The sequence below is a fragment of the Artemia sp. Qi Xiang Cuo genome, chromosome 16 (genome assembly GCF_049724085.1).
Source record: "Artemia sp. Qi Xiang Cuo chromosome 16, ASM4972408v1, whole genome shotgun sequence".
NCBI lineage: Eukaryota > Metazoa > Arthropoda > Branchiopoda > Anostraca > Artemiidae > Artemia > Artemia sp. Qi Xiang Cuo.
In genome coordinates, this window is record NC_142809.1 from 57,139,358 (window position 1) to 57,162,017 (window position 22,660).

A 22,660-nucleotide genomic window follows, 5' to 3' on the forward strand; every position below is an offset into this window, starting at 1 on the left:
ATACAAAATTTAATTTATAAAAGTAGATTTTAAACGTTACGGGTTTATCTGCAGTTTACAAAATATTGGGCTTTTCTCACTGTAAACAATTAACACCCCTTTTATCACCTCTTTTTTTAGCCTAAACCACAAATGTGAGAGCATACCTTTGCTGGCACGGTACATTTCTTTTAGTTCCATTAATGCGTTAACAATTTATCTATCAAAGAAGAACATGGGAAATTAATCTGTGGCATATCTTATGCAGATTAGCACTGACTCGGTTGTGAACAAAACTACTAATCTTTATAAAACTCCACAGAGTTTTTGGAGCTTGTTTGTTGAAGAAAAAATATCACAAAAGTATCCTTTACCTTTGTTCGGTATTTTCTAAGAATTTCTTTCAGTACTATTAGAGGCGTTTCTTCTTTTCTTTTTAGCATTTTGAGCCTCAATTCTGCCTCGAGTGAGTCTTTGCCTGAAGTAGTAGACAGCAGTAATGATCTGGAGATTGACCCAGAGCTAGGAATACTGGATGAAGAATCTGAAGCATGGATCAATAAAGTGGATAAAACGGTATTTATTTTTTTCTTTTCACTGAATTTATAAAATTTATAAAAGAATAATTTCGGTAAAAATATGTTATAGAATAAAAAATAATTATAAGAATCACTAGAAGATTCATTGTTTGTCAAATTCAACTTTATTAGTTTTCCTCATTTGTTTTGACGATTCAACGTGGCAACACTGACAAGAATATGGCAATTACTAAGCAAGGTCTTCAAAATGTATTAATGATTCATCTCCCGATGTTCTCCTACCACTGATTCGATACCATCATTCCTTATGAAAACAATTCAAACAGAAACAAAAACTGATGTTCTCAATAATAAAAAGCTTACGAACTTTTTTTTTTAATTTTTCCGAAAAATATTGCCAAATTTAACTAATCAGTTTTGCTTGTTTTCACGTTACTACGCGTCAACACTTACAAAAAGGTGGCACTGCTCTAAAACTTCGTAATTTTGAGATAAACTAAACAAAATCGAGGTCTTTATGCGTAAGAAGATCTAAGATGGTTTAGAGGGCAAAAATGCTTTTAAATTGATGCTCTCGGTACTTTATTTAAAGAAAATGCTATTGGTGGTTACCTATGAGACTTAAATATTCAGGTTTATCAAGGCTCTTTTAACATTCGGGGAAATTTTCATCCTCTCAACGTTCACAGACTTCGTGGCCGCCAAACTGTTGTAAACTAAACCCACCTTCTTACAGTCTTTAAAAAAGATTAAAGACTAGTCTTTAATTTACTAAAAGAGTAACTTACTAAGAGATTAACATAAAGATTAAAGATTAACTAAAAAAAGATTAGTCTTTTAAAAAAATGTGTTTAGTCGTTTACGATCTTCTAAACAGGTTTAATTTTTATTTATTTCTAAACCACGAATGAACAATAGAAAGGACACTACAAAGTAATGTAAAATAATAAAAAAACGGTCTAGTGAAGGGTACTAAGCTCAAGATAAATCTAGAAATCCAATCTAATCTAGAAATCAAATCTAGAAGCTCGAGATAGATCTACAAATCCAATCTAATCTAGAAGCTCAAGATAGATTTAGAAATCAAATCTAATCTAGAAATCAAATCTAGAATCTCAAGATAGATCTACAAATCAAATATATTCTAGAAATCAAATCTGGAAGCTCAAGATAGATCTACAAATCCAATCTAATCTAGAAATCAAATCTAGAAGCTCAAGATAGATCTACAAATCAAATCTAGAATCCCAAGATAGATCTACAAATCCAATCTAATCTAGAAGCTCAAGATAGATTTAGAAATCAAATCTAATCTAGAAATCAAATCTAGAAGCTCAAGATAGATCTACAAATCAAATATATTCTAGAAATCAAATCTGGAAGCTCAAGATAGATCTACAAATCCAATCTAATCTAGAAATCAAATCTAGAAGCTCAAGATAGATCTACAAATCAAATCTAGAATCCCAAGATAGATCTACAAATCCAATCTAATCTAGAAATCAAATCTAGAAGCTCAAGATAGATCTAAAAATCCAATCTAATTTAGAAATCAAATCTAGAACCTCAAGATAGATTTAGAGATCTAGATAAAGATTAATTTTTGCAAAATCTAGTAATATGAAATGGTCTTCTCCGAGTAATTATTAACTTCTATAACAGTCAACATATCTTTCGTGCAGGTTGCTAGGAATGCTGATTAGTCAGTTAAGATAAGTTTGTAACCGTTAAACCTCCTGAATTGTTATAAGATCAACTGGGGCTAAGATTTAGATCGGTCAGGAAAACGAAAGGTTAAATTCTATCTTCGGGGATTTCCAGTATTGTGAAATACTCTCCATGTCCATTCTGCAAAATTGAACAAACACTACCTGTGGGTTGTAAAGAACACCGATTAGTGATTTAAAACCGTCTAGCTCACTGATCTAGTGAAGGGTGCTAAGATCAAGATCAATTTGGAATCCGGTAGATAAATGTTGATCTTTGGGAAATGCCAGTAAACCTTCCCAATGGACCAGGTTAAAAAAAATTAAACCTGTCCAATCCCGATCCAACCTATAGGTTGGAAAGAATACCGATTAGTCATTTAAAACATCCTAAATAAGCTCAACACTCTAGTGAAGGGTGCTAAGATCAATATTGATCGGGAAATCGGCATGCTAAGTTCGATCTTCAGGGAATTTCAGTAATGTGAAAGATTCTCCATATCCATTCCGCAAAATTGAATATCTCCTCCCTGTGGGTTTCAAAGAACACCGATTAGTCATTTCAAACCTACTGAATAAGCTCCACACTATAGGGAAGAGTGCTAGGATCAAGATTGATCGGGAAATCGGCATGCTAAGTTCGATCTTCGGGGAATTTCAGTAATGTGAAAGATTGTCGATATCCATTCTGCAAAATTGAATATCCCCTCCCTATGGGTTTCAAAGAACACCGATTAGTCATTTAAAACCTCCTGAATAAGCTCAACACTATAGTGAAGAGTGCTAAGATCAAGATTGATCGGTAAATCGGCATGCTAAGTTCGATCTTCGGGGAATTTCAGTAATGTGAAAGATTCTCCATATCCATTCCGCAAAATTGAATATCCCCTCCCTGTAAGTTTCAAAGAACACTGATTAGTCATTTAAAATCTCCTTAATAAGCTCAACACTATAGTGAAGAGTGCTAAGATCAAGATTGATCGGTAAATCGGCATGCTAAGTTCGATCTTCGGGGAATTTCAGTAATGTGAAAGATTCTCCATATCCATTCCGCAAATTGAATATCCCCTTCCTGTAAGTTTCAAAAAACACCGATTAGTCATTTAAAACCTCCCGAATAAGCTTAACACTATAGTGAAGAGTGCTAAGATCAAGATTGATCGGTAAATCGGCATGCTAAGTTCGATCTTCGGGGAATTTCAGTAATGTTAAAGATTCTCCATATCCATTCCGCACAATTGAATATCCCCTCCCTGTGGGTTTCAAAAAACACCGATTAGTCATTTAAAACCTCCTGAATAAGCTTAACACTGTAGTGAAGAGTGCTAAGATCAAGATTGATCGGTAAATCGGCTTGCTAAGTTCGATCTTCGGGGAATTTAAGTAATGTGAAAGATTCTCCATATCCATTCCGCAAAATTAAATATCCCCTGCCTGTGGGTTTCAAAAAACACGGATTAGTCATTTAAAACCTCCTGAATAAGCTTAACACTATAGTGAACAGTGCTAAGATCAAGATTGATCGGTAAATCGGCATGCTAAGTTCGATCTTCGGGGAATTTCAGTAATGTGAAAGATTCTCCATATCCATTCCGCAAAATTGAATATCCCCTCCCTGTAAGTTTCAAAGAACACCGATTAGTCATTTAAAATCTCCTGAATAAGCTCAACACTATAGTGAAGAGTGCTAAGATCAAGATTGATCGGTAAATCGGCATGCTAAGTTCGATCTTCGGGGAATTTCAGTAATTTGAAAGATTCTCCATATCCATTCCTCAAATTGAATATCCCTTTCCTGTAAGTTTCAAAGAACACCGATTAGTCATTTAAAACCTCCTGAATAAGCTTAACACTATAGTGAAGAGTGCTAAGATCAAGATTGATCGGTAAATCGGCATGCTAAGTTCGATCTTCGGGGAATTTCAGTAATGTGAAAGATTCTCCATATCCATTCCGCAAAATTGAATAATCCCACCCTGTAAGTTTTAAAGAACACCGATTAGTCGTTTAAAACCTCCTGAATAAGCTTAACACTATAGTGAAGAGTGATAAGATCAAGATTGATCAGTAAATCGGCCTGCTAAGTTCGATCTTCAGGGAATTTCAGTAATGTGAAAGATTCTCCATATCCATTCTGCAAAATTGAATATCCCCTCCCTGTAAGTTTCAAAGAACACCGATTAGTCATTTAAAACCTCCTGAATAAGCTCAACACTATAGTGAAGAGTGCTAAGATCAAGATTGATCGGTAAATCGGCATGCTAAGTTCGATCTTCGGGGAATTTCAGTAATGTGAAAGATTCTCCATATCCATTCCGCAAAATTGAATATCCCCTCCCTGTAAGTTTCAAAGAACACCGATTAGTCATTTAAAATCTCCTGAATAAGCTCAACACTATAGTGAAGAGTGCTAAGATCAAGATTGATCGGTAAATCGGCATGCTAAGTTCGATCTTCGGGGAATTTCAGTAATGTGAAAGATTCTCCATATCCATTCCGCAAAATTGAATATCCCCTCCCTGTAAGTTTCAAAGAACACCGATTAGTCCTTTAAAATCTCCTGAATAAGCTCAACACTATAGTGAAGAGTGCTAAGATCAAGATTGATAGGTGAATTGGCATGCTAAGTTCGATCTTCGGGGAATTTCAGTAATGTGAAAGATTCTCCATATCCATTCCGCAAAATTGAATAATCCCACCCTGTAAGTTTTAAAGAACACCGATTAGTCGTTTAAAACCTCCTGAATAAGCTTAACACTATAGTGAAGAGTGATAAGATCAAGATTGATCAGTAAATCGGCCTGCTAAGTTCGATCTTCAGGGAATTTCAGTAATGTGAAAGATTCTCCATATCCATTCTGCAAAATTGAATATCCCCTCCCTGTAAGTTTCAAAGAACCCCGATTAGTCATTTAAAACCTCCTGAATAAGCTCAACACTATAGTGAAGAGTGCTAAGATCAAGATTGATCGGGAAATCGGCATGCTAAGTTCGATCTTCGGGGAATTTCAGTAATGTGAAAGATTCTCCATATCCATTCAGCAAAATTGAATATCCCCTCCCTGTGGGTTTCAAAGAACCCAGATTAGTCATTTAAAACCTCCTGAATAAGCTCAACACTATAGTGAAGAGTGCTAAGATCAAGATTGATCGGGAAATCGGCATGCTAAGTTCGATCTTCGGGGAATTTCAGTAATGTGAAAGATTCTCCATATCCATTCCGCAAAATTGAATATCCCCTCCCTGTGGGTTTCAAAGAACGCCGATTAGTCATTTAAAACCTCCTGAATAAGCTCAACACTATAGTGAAGAGTGCTAAGATCAAGATTGGTCGGGAAATCGGCATGCTAAGTTCGATCTTTGGGGAATTTCAGTAATGTGAAAGATTCTCCATATCCATTCCACAAAATTGAATATCCCCTCCTTGTGGGTCTCAAAGAACACCGATTAGTCATTTAAAACCTCCTGAATAAGCTCAACACCATAGTGAAGAGTGCTAAGATCAAGATTGATCGGGAAATCGGCATGCTAAGTTCGATCTTCGGGGAATTTCAGTAATGTGAAAGATTCGTCATATCCATTCCGCAAAGTTGAATATCCCCTCTTTGTGGGCTTCAAAGAACACCGAATAGTCATTTAAAACCTCCTGAATAAGCTCAACACTATAGTGATGAGTGCTAAGATCAAGATTGATCGGGAAATCGGCATGCTAAGTTCGATCTTCGGGGAATTTCAGTAATGTGAAAGATTCTCCATATCCATTCCACAAAATTGAATATCCCCTCCTTGTGGGTTTCAAAGAACACCGATTAGTCATTTAAAACCTCCTGAATAAGCTTAACACTATAGTGAAGAGTGCTAAGATCAAGATTGATCGGTAAATCGGCATGCTAAGTTCGATCTTCGGGGAATTTCAGTAATGTGAAAGATTCTCCATATCCATTCCGCAAAATTGAATATCCCCTGATTGTGGGCTTCAAAGAACACCGATTAGTCATTTAAAACCTCCTGAATAAGCTCAACACTATAGTGATGAGTGCTAAGATCAAGATTGATCGGGAAATCGGCATGCTAAGTTCGATCTTTGGGGAATTTCAGTAATGTGAAAGATTCTCCATATCCATTCCGCAAAATTGAATATCCCCTCCCTCTGGGTTTCAAAGAACACCGATTAGTCATTTAAAACCTCCTGAATAAGCTTAACACTATAGTGAAGAGTGCTAAGATCAAGATTGATCGGGAAATCTGCATGCTAAGTTCGATCTTCGGGGAATTTCAGTAATGTGAAAGATTCTCCATATCCATTCCGCAAAATTGAATATCCCCTCCCTGTGGGTTTCAAAGAACACAGATTAGTCATTTAAAACCTCCTGAATAAGCTCAACACTAGAGTGAAGAGTGCTAAGATCAAGATTGATCGGTAAATCGGCATGCTAAGTTCGATCTTCTGGGAATTTCAGTAATGTGAAAGATTCTCCATATCCATTCCGCAAAATTGAATATCCCCTCCCTCTGGGTTTCAAAGAACACCGATTAGTCATTTAAAACCTCCTGAATAAGCTGAACACTATAGTGAAGAGTGCTAAGATCAAGATTGATCGGGAAATCTGCATGCTAAGTTCGATCTTCGGGGAATTTCAGTAATGTGAAAGATTCTCCATATCCATTCCGCAAAATTGAATATCCCCTCCCTGTGGGTTTCAAAGAACACAGATTAGTCATTTAAAACCTCCTGAATAAGCTCAACACTATAGTGAAGAGTGCTAAGATCAAGATTGATCGGGAAATCGGCATGCTAAGTTCGATCTTCGGGGAATTTCAGTAATGTGAAAGATTCTCCATATCCATTCCGCAAAATTGAATATCCCCTCCCTGTGGGTTTCAAAGAACACCGATTAGTCATTTAAAACCTCCTGAATAAGCTCAACACTATAGTGAAGAGTGCTAAGATCAAGATTGATCGGGAAATCGGCATGCTAAGTTCGATCTTCGGGGAATTTCAGTAATGTGAAAGATTCTCCATATCCATTCCACAAAATTGAATATCCCCTCCTTGTGGGTTTCAAAGAACACAGATTAGTCATTTAAAACCTCCTGAATAAGCTTAACACTATAGTGAAGAGTGCTAAGATCAAGATTGATCGGTAAATCGGCACGCTAAGTTCGATCTTCGGGGAATTTCAGTAATGTGAAAGATTCTCCATATCCATTCCGCAAAATTGAATATCCCCTGATTGTGGGCTTCAAAGAACACCGATTAGTCATTTAAAACCTCCTGAATAAGCTCAACACTATAGTGATGAGTGCTAAGATCAAGATTGATCGGGAAATCGGCATGCTAAGTTCGATCTTCGGGGAATTTCAGTAATATGAAAGATTCTCCATATCCATTCAGCAAAATTGAATATCCCCTCCCTATGGGTTTCAAAGAACACCGATTAGTCATTTAAAACCTCCTGAATAAGCTTAACACTATAGTGAAGAGTGCTAAGATCAAGATTGATCGGTAAATCGGCATGCTAAGTTCGATCTTCGGGGAATTTCAGTAATATGATAGATTCTCCATATCCATTCCGTAAAATTGAATATCCCCTCCTTGTGGGTTTCAAAGAACACCGATTAGTCATTTAAAACCTCCTGAATAAGCTCAACACTATAGTGATGAGTGCTAAGATCAAGATTGATCGGGAAATCGGCATGCTAAGTTCGATCTTCGGGGAATTTCAGTAATGTGAAAGATAGTGATGAGTGCTAAGATCAAGATTTATCGGGAAATCGGCATGCTAAGTTCGATCTTCGGGGAATTTCAGTAATGTGAAAGATTCTCCATATCCATTCCGCAAAATTGAATATCCCCTCCCTGTGGGTTTCAAAGAACACCGATTAGTCATTTAAAACCTCCTGAATAAGCTCAACACTATAGTGAAGAGTGCTAAGATCAAGATTGATCGGGAAATCGGCATGCTAAGTTCGATCTTCTGGGAATTTCAGTAATTTGTAACAATCTCCATATCCATTCTGCAAAATCGAACACCCCCTCCCTGTGGGTTACAAAGAATACCGATTAGTCATTTAAAACATGCTAAATAAGCTCAACACTCTAGTGAAGGTTTTTAAGATCAAGATCGATCAGAAATTCAGCAGATAAATGTTGATCTTTGGGAAATTCCAATATTGCGAATTGCTCTCCATATTCTTTCTGCAAAATTAAACACACCTTCCCTGTGGGTTGCTTAGAATACCGATTAGTCATTTAAATCTCTGAATAAGCTCACCACTCTAGTAAAGGGTGCTAAGATTAAGAAAAGTTTCAAAATCAACAGATGAAAGTGGTGAAATGTTTGCCTCATCTAAGCAAAAATGTCTTCCGTTGAATAATGATTAATCATCTAATTTAACGTTTAGTTATTTAAACTCTTCTATATAATTTGATATACAAGTAAAGCAGGCTAAGATCAGAAAATCGATAAATTCAATTTTCGGCGAATCAATTTTCCTCCTCCGGGCAAATATTAACGTCTTTAAAAGTAAAATTAAGCACACCCTTCCCGAAACTTTCTTGAAATTCTAATAAGTCATTTAAGACAATATTTCTTCATTGAAATCCTTCTAAATAAGCTTGATGCTCTTGTAAAGGGTGCAAAGATCAAGATAAATCACGGAATCAACAGATAAAGATCGGTTTCATGGTTTCTGAATTCGTTGAAATGTTCTCCGTATCAATGGAAAAACACCAATGTGAAACTCAACACACAGTTTTCCCGAATTGCTAGTTTTTTTTTTTTTTTTTTTTTTTTTTTTTTTTTTTTTTTTTATATATATATATATATATATATATATATATATATATATAGACGCAACACCATTTTTTTTAATTTATGCTTTTTTCTCGTAATTTACCTTTTCTGTATTTCTTTTTCTTAAATTATTAACTTTAAATATATATATATATATTCGTTACTCTGCTTCTGTTTGTATGCATTCTACATGCTTTTAGTCCTTATGCATTCTTAACGGTAATTCCTTTTGTTTACAGTTTTGTTTTCTGTATAATTTTTTTTTTTTTAAATGGCAGTGTTTCTTGTGAAAAATGTTTTGGTAAAAAGTTTAACGAGTCTAGCAAAGATAAAGAAACAATAAAGTCTTCAATTTATCTGCCGTTTATGACGGATACATTGCCGTTTTACTGCCTTTATAACAAATAAAATTGGGCAAATAGTATAGTTGGGTTAGAAACATGTAATAGTCTTTTTAGAAAATACTAAATATAAAAGTGCAGTCTCATGTCAAATCAATCAGTACAACAAAAAACAAACCAGAGCAAATTTCAAAAATAAGACATTGCTGGTTCTGACTCTAATGCACCAATTGTTTTTTTTTTTTTTTTTTTTTTTTTTTTTTTTTTTTTTTTGTCAATTTATGCATTTTTTTTTCTCGTAACGCAACTGTTCCTTATATCCTTTTCTATTATTAAATTAAAAATAACAAGTTTTTTTTTTAACTGAAAGTAAGGAGCGACATTAAAACTTAAAACGAACAGAAATTATTCCGTATATGAAAGGGGCTGTCCCCTCCTCAACGCTTCGCTCTTAACACTAAAGTTTTTTATTGTTTTAAAAAATAAAGTTCTGAGACAGAGTCAAGCTTTAACGTAAAGAGCGAGGCGTTGAGGAGGAGACAGCCTTTTTCATATATGGAATAATTTCTGTTCGTTTTTAAGTTTTAATGTCGCTCCTTACTTTCAGTTAAAAAAACTTGTTTTTTAAATTTAATTTCTAACCGCATTTGAATTAATGCAGGTTTCGATTTTCGCTCATCGGACATGAATAATTAAAAAGAAATTTGGACAATAATTTTACTTTTTTTGGTTAAATTGCTTTCTCGAAAGTTGTGTAATTCTATTTACGAACGTTTTTATTAGTAATAAATATACGTAACTTACGAATTAACTTACGTAACGAACTTCTATATTCGTATATTTTTATTACGTAAATTAGGGGGTTCGCCCCATAGTCAATACCTCGCTCTTTACGCTAAAGTTCAAATTTTGTTCTAATTCTTTAAGAATTACCCCTTAATCGCAAAGGCCGTTAATTAGAATAAATAGCTCTTATGAAAGTACTAAAAAAAACGATGGCGTAAAAAGCGAGGTATTGAATAGGGGGTAAACATTATCATATACGGAATAGTTTCTGTTCGTTTTAAGTTTTAAAGTGATCTTTACTTTCAGTTGGAAAGCTAGTTTTTCTTATTTAATTTCTGATCTTTTTTTTAATAATGCTGGGAAATCCGGGCCCCCCTTCATAGCAATTTTCCTTCCCCCATGAAAACTTCCTCCATGGTAAGATCCTCCCAAGTAACATCCGACCCCCCCCCCCCCACAGAAAAAATCCTCCCTGAAAATGTCTGTATGCTTCTCAATAACAAATACTATATGTAAACATCGGGCAAAGCTCATAACTTGCAGCCCTTCCCCTCAGGACTGTGGGGGATGAATCATCCTCAAAGACATAGTTATTATATTTTTCGACCATCTTGAACAAAATGACTATCTAAAAATTTTGATCGGGTGACTTTGGGAAAAAAATGAGCGTGGGAGGGGGCCTAGTTGCCCTACATTTTTTTTTGGTCATTTAAAAATGGCACTAGGACTTTTAATTTCCGTTCGAATGAGACCTCCTGCGATATTCTAGGTACACTGGGTCGATACGATCACCCCTGGGGAAAAGAAAAAAAAACAACATATAAACACGCATCCGTGATCGTTCTTCTGGCAAAAAAGACAAAATTCCATATTTTTGCAGATAGGAGTTTGAAACCTCTACTGTAGGGTTCTCTGATACGCTGAATCTGACGTTGTGATTTTCATTAAGATTCTATGACTTTTAGTAGGGGGTGTTTCCCCCTTATTTTGAAAATAAGGCAAAGTTTCTCAGGCTTGTTACTTTTGATGTGTAAGACTAAACTTGATGAAACTTATAGATTTGAAATCAGCATAGAAATTGATTCTTTTGATGTATCTATTGGTATCAAAATTCTGTTCTATAGAGTTTCGGTTACTATTGAGCCGGGTCGCACCTACTTATAGCTCGTTACCACGAACTGTTTGATTATTAACTATTGAATGTATTTGTATTTATCATTATGCCTCTTTTTGCATGCATTCTACTGGCTTTTTGTCGTTATGTATTTTTAACGGTTTTTGATTGTGCTTTCTGCTTGTTTACAATTTTTTTTTTTAAGAGTGTGGCATTTCTTGTAAAAAGTGTTTTAGCAAAAAAATTGTGTTTAGCGAAGATCAAGAAATAACAAGACCTTCAGTTTAACTGGACGAATAACTGTTGACGTTATACCATTGGCGTTGGCGTTATTATGTTAATTGTTGACGGTACCGTTGACGAATGTCGTTTATTGCCATTTATTGACAGATAAATTTTGGCAAACAGTGTAGTTTGGGTGGCAACAATTGATTGATAATTTCTTAAACCCGCTTTTTCTCCTTTAAATTTTTTGTAAACAAGTGGTTGACTTAATACTGCGTGCAAAATTACGGTCTCATGCAAAATCAATTAATAAAAAAAAAAAAAAAAAAAAAACTAACCTGACAAGTATGTGTCCAATAAGAGAGTCATGCATACTCCTGCCATTTACCCATGCCCCAGCCATTTAAACATTTGCCTCTCAATTACTTGGATTATCTGTCTTGGCTTTTCTCTGTCTACAATTAGCCATATCTTGATGCAACCTTTTGCAAAATACTTGATAACTTCAATTCAACTTGAATTTATACTTGAATTTATCAATTTATACTTGAATTAAAGTTATCAAGTATTTTGCAGTAGGTTGCATCAAGACATGGCCAATTGTAGACAGAGAAAAGCCAAGACAGATAGTCCAAGTAATTGAGAGGCAGATATTTAGATGGCTGGGGCATGGGTAAACTTTTAAAATAAAATATGGCTGGTTTTAGAATTTAATGCGCCAACCTTTTTTTTGTTTTTATACTTGCTTGTTTGCATGTGTATTTGCTCATTTAGCTATATTTTTGTAAAGGAGAATAATCATCAGTACATTTTTTTTCAGTACATTTTAACCAAATTTTGTTTTGTCTTTGTTTTTGTATTGGACCTTATTCTTAAAGAATATAGTTATGAATATAAAAATGTAAAATTTAATTAGCGGCTTTGACGCTAAAACCAAAAAATATAATTTATCGATTCGCTACATTCGAGATTTAAATATAATACATGAAACAATGCAAAGATGTTTGCGGATTAAAGGCCTTTGAAAGTGCATGGTATTTGGATATATTGTATTCCTACTTCTTTTGTTTATCGGTATATTCCAAAAGGAGTGTTATTTTCGTTAAACGTTTTGAAATCAAAATTTTCAAGCTACAAAAAATCCTTCTATAAATATTCTAAATTCTTTTAATTGCTATTTTTAACTGAACTTTTTTAAAAATAGACAAAAACTGACTATTATTGTTTTGTTTTTCTTTCTTTGTTTTTTCCAGCAAGTTCCAAAAGATGTTTCTTTTTTCTTTAAATATTTTGAAATCAAAATTTTCAAGCTACAAAAAATCCTTCTATAAATATTCTAAATTCTTTTAATTGCTATTTTTAACTGAACTTTTTTAAAAATAGACAAAAACTGACTATTATTGTTTTGTTTTTCTTTCTTTGTTTTTTCCAGCAAGTTCCAAAAGATGTTTCTTTTTTCTTTAAATATTTTGAAATCAAAATTTTCAAGCTACAAAAAATCCTTCTATAAATATTCTAAATTCTTTTAATTGCTATTTTTAACTGAACTTTTTTAAAAATAGACAAAAACTGACTATTATTGTTTTGTTTCTCTTTCTTTGTTTTTTCCAGCAAGTTCCAAAAGATGTTTCTTTTTTCTTTAAATATTTTGAAATCAAAATTTTCAAGCTACAAAAAATCCTTCTATAAATATTCTAAATTCTTTTAATTGCTATTTTTAACTGAACTTTTTTAAAAATAGACAAAAACTGACTATTATTGTTTTGTTTCTCTTTCTTTGTTTTTTCCAGCAAGTTCCAAAAGATGTTTCTTTTTTCTTTAAATATTTTGGAATCAAAATTTTCAGCCACAAAAAAAAAATCCTTATCTTTCAAAACAAATATTCCAATTTCCAACTTGGTCCTCCATTTTTTAACAGCGGCTGCGTAATTTTTTTTTTTTGTGCAATTTTTGAAAAAAGGTCAAATTTCGAAGCGCTTGAAATTGAAACATTTACATAAGAGATGGGTTATTATACATGGTAAGAGTAAGGTTCTATAAAAGGTAATATTTAGTCAATTTTCTTAATAAAGCAGTCAAAATAACCAATTTTTACCAAATTACCAATTACCGTTTTTTCTAACAATATGAGTAATATAAATAAGCTTAACAATTGCCCTATTTTTTGTCACAATATAAGGTAAGAATTATGTTGTTTTGTCAGTTTTCTTAATAAAAGAGACAAATTTCCAATTTTTTGTGACAATATAATTGTGTAAGGTTGAAGTATGCCTCTTTTTTTTTTTTTTTTTTTTTTTTTTTTTTTTTACAAAACAGTCAAACTCAGCATTTACTATTTTCTGTTTACTATTTACTATTTGCATTTGCTATTTTACTATTTCATCTACTATTTACTATTTTCTCTGCATTCTGTTTTAGTGACTTTGTCAAATCACCTTCTAAAAGGTTTGTATAAAATTATATTTTTTTTTCTTTTGTAGGTTCCTCAAGGCTTAACTCAAAAGGAAATCAAGAGACAGGAACATATTTATGAGTTTATTATGACCGAAAAACATCACTGTGTAACTCTTCGTGTGATGCAAAAGGTGAGATATCCATTGACAACCTTGTTGAAAATCATTAGAAATCCATTGACAATTCTTGTCAAAACAAAATAAAAACTGTCTTCAAACTTTCAAAAACCCTCACTTTTCAAAAACACATCACTGTGTAACTTCGGGTGATGCAAAAGGTGAGATATCCAATGACAATCTTGTTGAAAATCATTATTAATCCATTAAAAATTCTTGTCAAAAAAAAAAAATCTATTAAAACTTTCAAAAAAATTATCATTTAAAAAAAAAAAAAAAAAAAAAAAACAAAAATTTTTAACTATTAGTGTGATGCAAAAGGTTAGATAACAATTGACAACCTTTTTTACAAACATTAGAAAACCATTTAAAATTATTTTCAAAAAAAAATAAAAAATGTCTTCAAACTTTCAAAAACCCTCACTTTTCAAAAACACATCACTGTGTAACTTCGGGTGATGCAAAAGGTGAGATATCCAATGACAATCTTGTTGACAATCATTAGTAATCCAGTGACAATTCTTGTCAAAACAAAATAAATACTGTCTTCAAACTTTCAAAAAAACATATCACTGTGTAGCTTTTCATGATGCAAAAGGTGAGATATTCAATGATAATCTTGTTGACAATCATTATTAATCCATTAACAATTCTTGTCAAAAAAAAAAATACTCTATTAAAAATTTCAAAAAAATTATCATTTAAAAAAAAAAAAAAAAAAAAACATCTCTGTGTAACTCTTCGTGTGATGCAAAAGGTGAGATATCCATTGACAACCTTGTTTACAATCATTAGCAATCCATTGACAATTCTTGTCAAAACAAAATAAATACTGTCTTCAAACTTTCAAAAACCCTCACTTTTCAAAAACACATCACTGTGTAACTTCGGGTGATGCAAAAGGTGAGATATCCAATGATAATCTTTTTGAAAATCATTATTAATCCATTAAAAATTCTTGTCAAAAAAAAAAATACTCTCTTCAAACTTTAAAAAAAATTATCATTTAAAAAAAAAAAAAAAAAAAAAAAACATATATTTTTAAATATTAGTGTGATGCAAAAGGTGAGATAACAATTGACAACCTTTTTTACAATCATTAGCAATCCATTGAAAATTATTGTCAAAACAAAATAAATAATGTCTTCAAACTTTCAAAAACCCTCACTTTTCAAAAACACATCACTGTGTAACTTCGGGTGATGCACAAGGTGAGATATCCAATGACAATCTTGTTGACAATCATTAGTAATCCATTAACAATTCTTGTCAAAAAAAAATAAATACTGTCTTCAAACTTTCAAAAAAACATTACTTTTCAAAAAACATATCACTGTGTAGCTTTTCATGATGCAAAAGGTGAGATATTCAATGATAATCTTGTTGAAAATCATTATTAATCCATTAAAAATTCTTGTCAAAAAAAAAATACTCTATTAAAACTTTCAAAAAAATTATCATTTAAAAAAAAAAAAAAAAAAAAACAACACTGTGTAACTCTTCGTGTGATGCAAAAGGTGAGATATCCATTGACAAACTTGTTGACAATCATTAGCAATCCATTGACAATTCTTGTCAAAACAAAATAAATACTGTCTTCAAACTTTCAAAAACCATCACTTTTCAAAAATCACATCACTGTGTAACTTCGTGTGATGCAAAAGGTGAGATATCCAATGACAATCTTGTTGACAATCATTAGTAATCCATTGACAATTCTTGTCAAAACAAAATAAATACTGTCTTCAAACTTTCAAAAATACATCACTTTTCAAAAAACATATCACTGTGTAGCTTTTCATGATGCAAAAGGTGAGATAATCAATGACAATCTTGTTGACAATCATTAGTAATCCATTAACAATTCTTGTCATAAAAAAAAATACTTTCTTCAAACTTTAAAAAAAAATATCATTTAAAAAAAAAAAAAAAAAACATCACTGTGTAACTCTTCGTGTGATGCAAAAGGGGAGATATCCATTGACAATCATGTTGACCCCCAACCACGCACTGCACTCCCGGCCGAAGGTTGTGAATAAGGAGATCGGTACATGTGCAACGCAGACCACTGGTCAACATGCGAAAAAGTTTTTAAAAAGTTAATTATTATTATTATAATAAAGTATTATTATGAAGTTTAGTTATTATTATTTATGTATGTATCTCTTTATTTCTCTGAATTATTATTTAAATGATTCATGCTTTGCACGAATTTCATGAGTTGCAATTCTTTACAAATATTTCAAGACCTGAAAATAACTAGACTTGTCTTTCTAACCTGATTATATAAATTATTTCAAAAATACATTTATTGGTACGTATGTTTTTAATTCCCTCTTAACTTCTGAGCATTTCATCATTAGAACACCTTTCGGGAACAAATTCTTATATGTTCGTAAGCAGAGGATCATCTTTTTTTTCGTGTCCAAAGCAAAAACGGGACCAGACTTGTGTGCAGAGATGTTCTTAATAAGAACGAACGGAACTCATGCGGCTCCAAGGGCGGTAGCTTCAACTTTGCATTTGGTTCCATTCTTCACAGGTGTGTTTTAGTATAAAAAAACGAATCTGTTGGAGCTTGTTAAAACCTGATGCACTTCTTTTTGCAATATATTGGATATAGGGAATTAATAAAAAAGAATGCTTCAACACATGTTGGCTAAGGCCGTAGGGTGGCTGAACCATGGCGCATGCGCCGAATTTGGCACCTATGACGATTACAAGTGGCGCATAGCATTCTTAGGTCTGTATCTATCTTCCTATAGTACTAATCACCCACCATAACTACTGATAACTGATCACTGATAACTACTAATCAGCCACCATAACTACTGATAACTGATCACTGATAACTACTAATCAGCCACCATAACTACTAATCACTATAACTACTGATAACTGATAGCTGATAACTGATCACTGATAACTACTAATTTGCCACCATAAATACAAAATGCTAAGTTAATGGCATGAAATTTGACTAGTGACCAACGTGCTCCTAATTTTATTTGTACAAAATTTCTTCTTAAAAGTTTCTCACATGCTGACCATGGTCTACTTTACATAGGTACCGATTTCCGATTTCCTGATTTCCGATTTCCGAGTACCGATTTCCAGAATCACTGCCTTCGGCCGGGAGTGCAATGCAGGGTTGGGGGCAAATCATCCGAAGCTTCCCCCCTGTTTTCTCCTCAGATTTTCGACGTACTCATTTAGAGTGCCTTTTAATTATTTTTTTTCGTAATAGATAACTGGATTCTTATTCACTCAACAAACCGGGATTACTATGATATAAATTTAGCTAAATATGTCGTAGAATTTGTCGAAAGAGTTGAATCTAGACCTCTTGGGTGTCATGTTTGCGAACTCAAGATACAACCAGGTAATAGTAAATGAAGTAAAAAAGGCAATATCTATGGTGTTGGGGATGATTTTTACGTGTGTTACTCCAGATTTAGCCTTAGCCGTAGTATTCTTAGTTTTAAAGCAGAATTTTTGGTATTCCCTTTATCCATTGTACTGTAAAATAAAATGATAAGAACAGAAATTAATAATAGGCGCGAGGTATGCAAATATTGGCCTATGGCATATAAAAGGTTGATTAAAGGGTTGAAATAAATGACTGATTTTTATTCACTCAACAAACCAGGATTACTGTAATAAAAACTTAGTTAAATACGTCGTAGAATATTTATATAAAAGGCTGGTCATTCTTGACTAGAGCAAAGACTAAACTGACCAAAAATATTCTAACAACATATGGAAGTCCATATTTAAGGTATAAATTTCTATAATTTTAAATTTTGAATTTTTTTTATTAGTTTAATGATAATACAGTAAAATGTCCGGAAAAACCCTAGAAACAAGAGAACGTATGAAACAGTACATAAAAATAAGCAGTTCATAGGTCCTAAAGGGTTCGTAACAACGTAATGGCTCGGTTATTAAATGTCTAACGTAACTACTAGCTGAGCTATATTGAACATAATGGTTATGTTTGAATGGTGTGTAGGGATCTAAAGTTTGTGATATTTGTATGTAATAATGTAACAATAATTTTTAATGTTCGTAACATAATTTGTGAACATAATGTTTAAACACAATATGTATGGACGTAATGGTTCAACCATTCTTAATGGTTAATCAAAATAGTTTTCTTTAGGTTTTCGTTGCAAAGGATTTTCAAGATCGCTTTGTGTCTTCGGGATAACGATTGTCCCTTGATTCCTTCCCCGAGTCCACGGAAGTGTAGATCATAATCGTCTTATGTTTAATTTGCAGCAAAATCTGTTCTAGGGTATTAATTTCGGCTGGAAGCCTAGAATAGGCTAGCCTAGAATAGGCTACCGCGGGCAAACGTAGAGCCTCTATGCTGGGAACGTGTCAAGAAAACAGTCATGCTAGAAATAGGCTTGGTTTTGTTTTCTGAATCAGTTCAAGTATATCCTTCAGGTGATTCATTGGAGTGTTAGACCCAATTTGGTTAGGCAGGCGTTCGAAATCAACGTCACTTCCCACAGCAACTTTTTCCCCTCCGCAATATCAATCTGTTCAAACAAGTCCTGAAAAAATCCCTCAAAAAAAGCTGATTGTAAAATAACTGCATACTCTGCATCTTTCTCCGAACTATATCAAAGAAAGCTCTTGAATAAAGGAACACATTGAACAATTCGAAGGTTCGTCCACCTCTCTTTTTTCTGCACATTCATACCAAAAAAAGTAACAGATATATCCGAGATGCAATGCGTTTACACCACTCGGGTGCTGAATGAAATGTAAATATTCAAAATCAACGAAAAATTGATCTTTCTGAACACGGAGAGGTACTATTAGAGATGTGATCCCCCTATATATGTCCAGGGGGTAAGGTTCGAACGCTGAGGGGGTCATTAAACTCTGTTGTAATAATGCCACCAAGTATGGAAAGAAGAAAAAGGCTTTCCCTCTAATTCATGTGATCATTTGCGTTTTAAGCGTTGTTTTTGTGGTGTCATCATCAAAGCTCGGTGGTGAGCCATTATTTAGTTTTATTTCGGTTTTATTACCGAAGACATATGGAAAAAGCGTAACCCTGCCCTGGAAAATTGTTCCAGTGAATTCATGGTCTAGTGTTCAAGTCAAGTCATGCAGTGTGTAAAATAAATAAATATCCTTTTTACGTTTTTCTGCTTTTTCCAACACCTTATATATATAACCTGTTCCCTTTCACGTATGAAGATAAAAGTCCGTGTTGCCAACGCCTGAAGAAAAAACTCCCCAAATTTTCTATTATGCCGTAAACCCAACCGCAACCGAACTAAGTCCCTATAGAGCGTCGTTTCATTTATCAATGGCGTCGATTGGGGTTGGGGAGCCTGTGACTCCTATATTTTGCCCCCGCCCTAGATTTTTAAAAATAATTTTTTGTGATATTTTCATTTGGTATTGTCATCTACTTTTTTGCGCCCTCCCCGCCCTCTTAGAAATTGAAAGCTAAATCTTTCCTAGATTTTACCATACATTGTGCCAAATATAAATGGGCTCGTAGGGCGTAATTGGTGTGTTTTATATGCCTTTTTTTATTTATTACTAGCCTATATTCTACATAATAAACAGGACCTAGCAATTTTATAATCAATAAAAAAAGATTTTATAAACCAAAGAATGTGGCTATTTCCAAAAAAGTTTCATTTGGATCCAAAGAAACTAGACTTTTAGTTAAATATAAACTTTTATTGAGCTAAAACTAAGTCTGTTTTGAATTTTTCTGGTTCTTCTGGGTAAAGTTCCAGTGTTAAAAGTGCTACAAGTTTTTAATCCCTCTTGAGCCCATTTTGCGGCACTGAAGGGCTGCAACTTTTATTTTTTAGTTTCCCATTGGATGCGTTCGGGAAAAAGGGGGGGATTTTATGCGAGGGAAACACCTAGGCTTCTTTTTGTTACCCAATATCACCTCTTCTTACGTATTTTAGGTGATAATAAGCTTATTCCGTGGCCTTTGTACATCAAGTCCAAAGGTTTAATATTTAGATGGCGGGATGGTTTAACATACTTCTAACGATTTTCTCAGCTGAAAGACCTTAAAGTTTGCCTAATTTGGGTAAACTCGTGAGATCCTCTGAAGAGACGCCTCTGAAGATTTATTCAATCCATATAGAAGCCTATCTTTGAAGTACACAACTGGAGATCTTGATTCCAAGGTCCAATTATAAGTTTTGATCTATTCAATTAGCAGCGGGCTACGATGATTCAAATTAAATAATAAGAAATGAAAATAAAAGTAATGGATATATTTTCGTGAGTAGAATCCTAAGAAACAATTTTTCATTCGCTTAGAAAAGGAATTTTATGGTGGACAATCAGTAGTATCAAATTGGAAAGAATTAGGGGGGGGGGGTGTTCTACTAGTCTTCGGGAAATATTTTCTTGGGGGTATTGCTATTGAAAAATTCCAATTTTTAGTATTTTGAGTTAAAAAAATTTAAAACGAGAAATTTGCCCCTCCATAGATGTTGAAAAATACATCCCCCCTTAATCTTCGTGTATTGACACCACTGCGGACGGTTTTGAGAGTCGAAAGCATTTTCTTGATTTTACTAGTTTTTCCAGGGAAATTTGTTTTTGGATATGATGGAATTGGCCCTGGAAGTTTGAAAGTTTTAGTCTTCCAATCTTATCTAGAAAAGTAGTACTAATATCCATCTAAATATAGCATCGACCACTCTTTCGAACCACTTTTGTTTTAGCAAGCTTTTATTGCTCGAACTTCCTGATCCTTCAACTATGATAAAATTTCACACGGACATTCTAGTCAGGTTTTTCGGGAAAATTGGCTCCAGTCTTGCCCCCCCCCCCCCCCCAGGATTTTGCCGAAATTACGCCACTGCTATGGTACTGTACGAAACGATAAGCCCATCTGGTTCTCTGTGGTTGGTGGCAGCAAAACAAAAACGTTAGTACATGTAACAGAACAGCCACTACGCTCTACGACCACACCGGCCAATTATGACGTTTAATAAAAAAAAAAAGAAGAAAAATAACAATTAAAAACTACGAGACAAGTGTGAATTTCAGTTGAAAGCGTTCAGATATTTCGGCAAGATATTCCGAAATATCTGCTTCATCTTTTAGCTTTCACTTTTTTCAACTGAAAAAAAAAACATTCAGATATTTCGGCGAGCTATTCCGAAATATCTGCTTCATCTTTTCACTTTCACTTTTTTAAATTGAAAAAAAAAATTTCAGATATTTCGGCAAGATATTTCTAAATATCTGCTTCCTCTTTTTGCTTTCACGTTTTTCAGCTGAAAAAAAAAACGTTCAGATATTTCGGCAAGATATTCCGAAATATGTACTTCGTCTTTTCGCTTTAACTGGCTGAATAACCCTTGTTTCTTTGTTTTAAATTATTTTTTTATTTTCCCTTTTTTTACCAAATAAAAATAGCCAAAATTCAATTATTTGAAGATTGTAGACAATAAAAAAAAAAAACGAAATACAGGATATTTTCGACGGGGGTGACCAAGGCATGTACGCCAAACGCAGAAAATTAACTGTAAAATATAAAGAATGATGGGAAAGATCTCGCGCTTTTGGATGCACTGGACTTCCGTGCTATGCAGGGACGTGCGCAATGGGAGGGAGGCTAGGAACCTGGCTCCCCCTTAAATCCTAATTTATTCTGAATTTCTGGACCTATCTTACTCTAATTATAAGATAAAATCACTATTGACCCCCCCCCCCCCAAAAAAAAAAGAAGAAGAAAAGAATCCTGTGTACTGGACTTTATCATCTGTCAACTATTTAATAGTTGATCAACTGTCCACTATTTGTTTGAGCACCTATGATTGTATCAACTATTTATCAACAAGTATGACTCAACTTTTTTTACTATAGATATTCTCAGAAGGGATGCAGAGGGATTTAAACTACAGCAAGGAGCTTGTTGATCGCTTATTCCCTCGTTTGGATGATTTAATCGAGTACCATTCGGGATTTCTAAAACGTCTTCGAATTAGGCAAAGAGAACAGGACATAGTATCCACTTTGGAAGATATATTAAGGGAACAATTTTCTGGAACGTGTGGAGATCAATTAAGGTAAGGTCAATATCCAAATGTAATTCATCTCTTTCAGATTGATTTCATTCTTAATGAATATTAAGTTCTCGCCACCACCGCTTAGGGGTAAGGTTCAGATCATTGATTGTTTGTTATCATATGAACCAATATAGGTCTGATAATTCTTGTTTATTGAATGTGCTAATTACTCTTGCAATTGTGAATTATGTAATTAGCACTTGTGACATGTTATCAATATTGTCGGTTGATGACGCCAGGACTCTTGTTTTTTTGTTTTTTTCGAAAACTTTGAATAAAGAAACCTCGCTGCCAATTCCAGTTTCTCCTTACCATTTAGCTTTGAATTTGCCCTTGGTATGATCAAGGGCATGTCTAGAATTTTTTCGAGAGGCTTTACAAAAAAAAAACTTTAAAAAACGCATCAAAAATTTGTTTGCATGCATTTTATTTCGTTTTTACGAGTCGGACGGAAATGTTAGGCGGGGGTTTCAAACCCAATACCCTCCTCCCCTGGATGGGCCTTGGGCACGATATTCGGTAAAA

General features: G+C 33.7%; 1 protein-coding gene across 1 annotated transcript in view; it reads left to right on the top strand.

The window, feature by feature from the left end:
• cyst (rho guanine nucleotide exchange factor 18 cysts) overlaps positions 1-22,660 on the top strand; it is a 402,635-nt gene that overhangs the window by 305,999 nt on the left and 73,976 nt on the right. Inside the window, exons 12-14 of the mRNA XM_089102646.1 lie at positions 420-555; positions 13,968-14,072; positions 21,933-22,135. Of these exons, the coding sequence (XP_088958772.1) occupies positions 420-555; positions 13,968-14,072; positions 21,933-22,135 (444 nt within the window). The remainder of the gene's footprint in view (positions 1-419; positions 556-13,967; positions 14,073-21,932; positions 22,136-22,660) is intronic.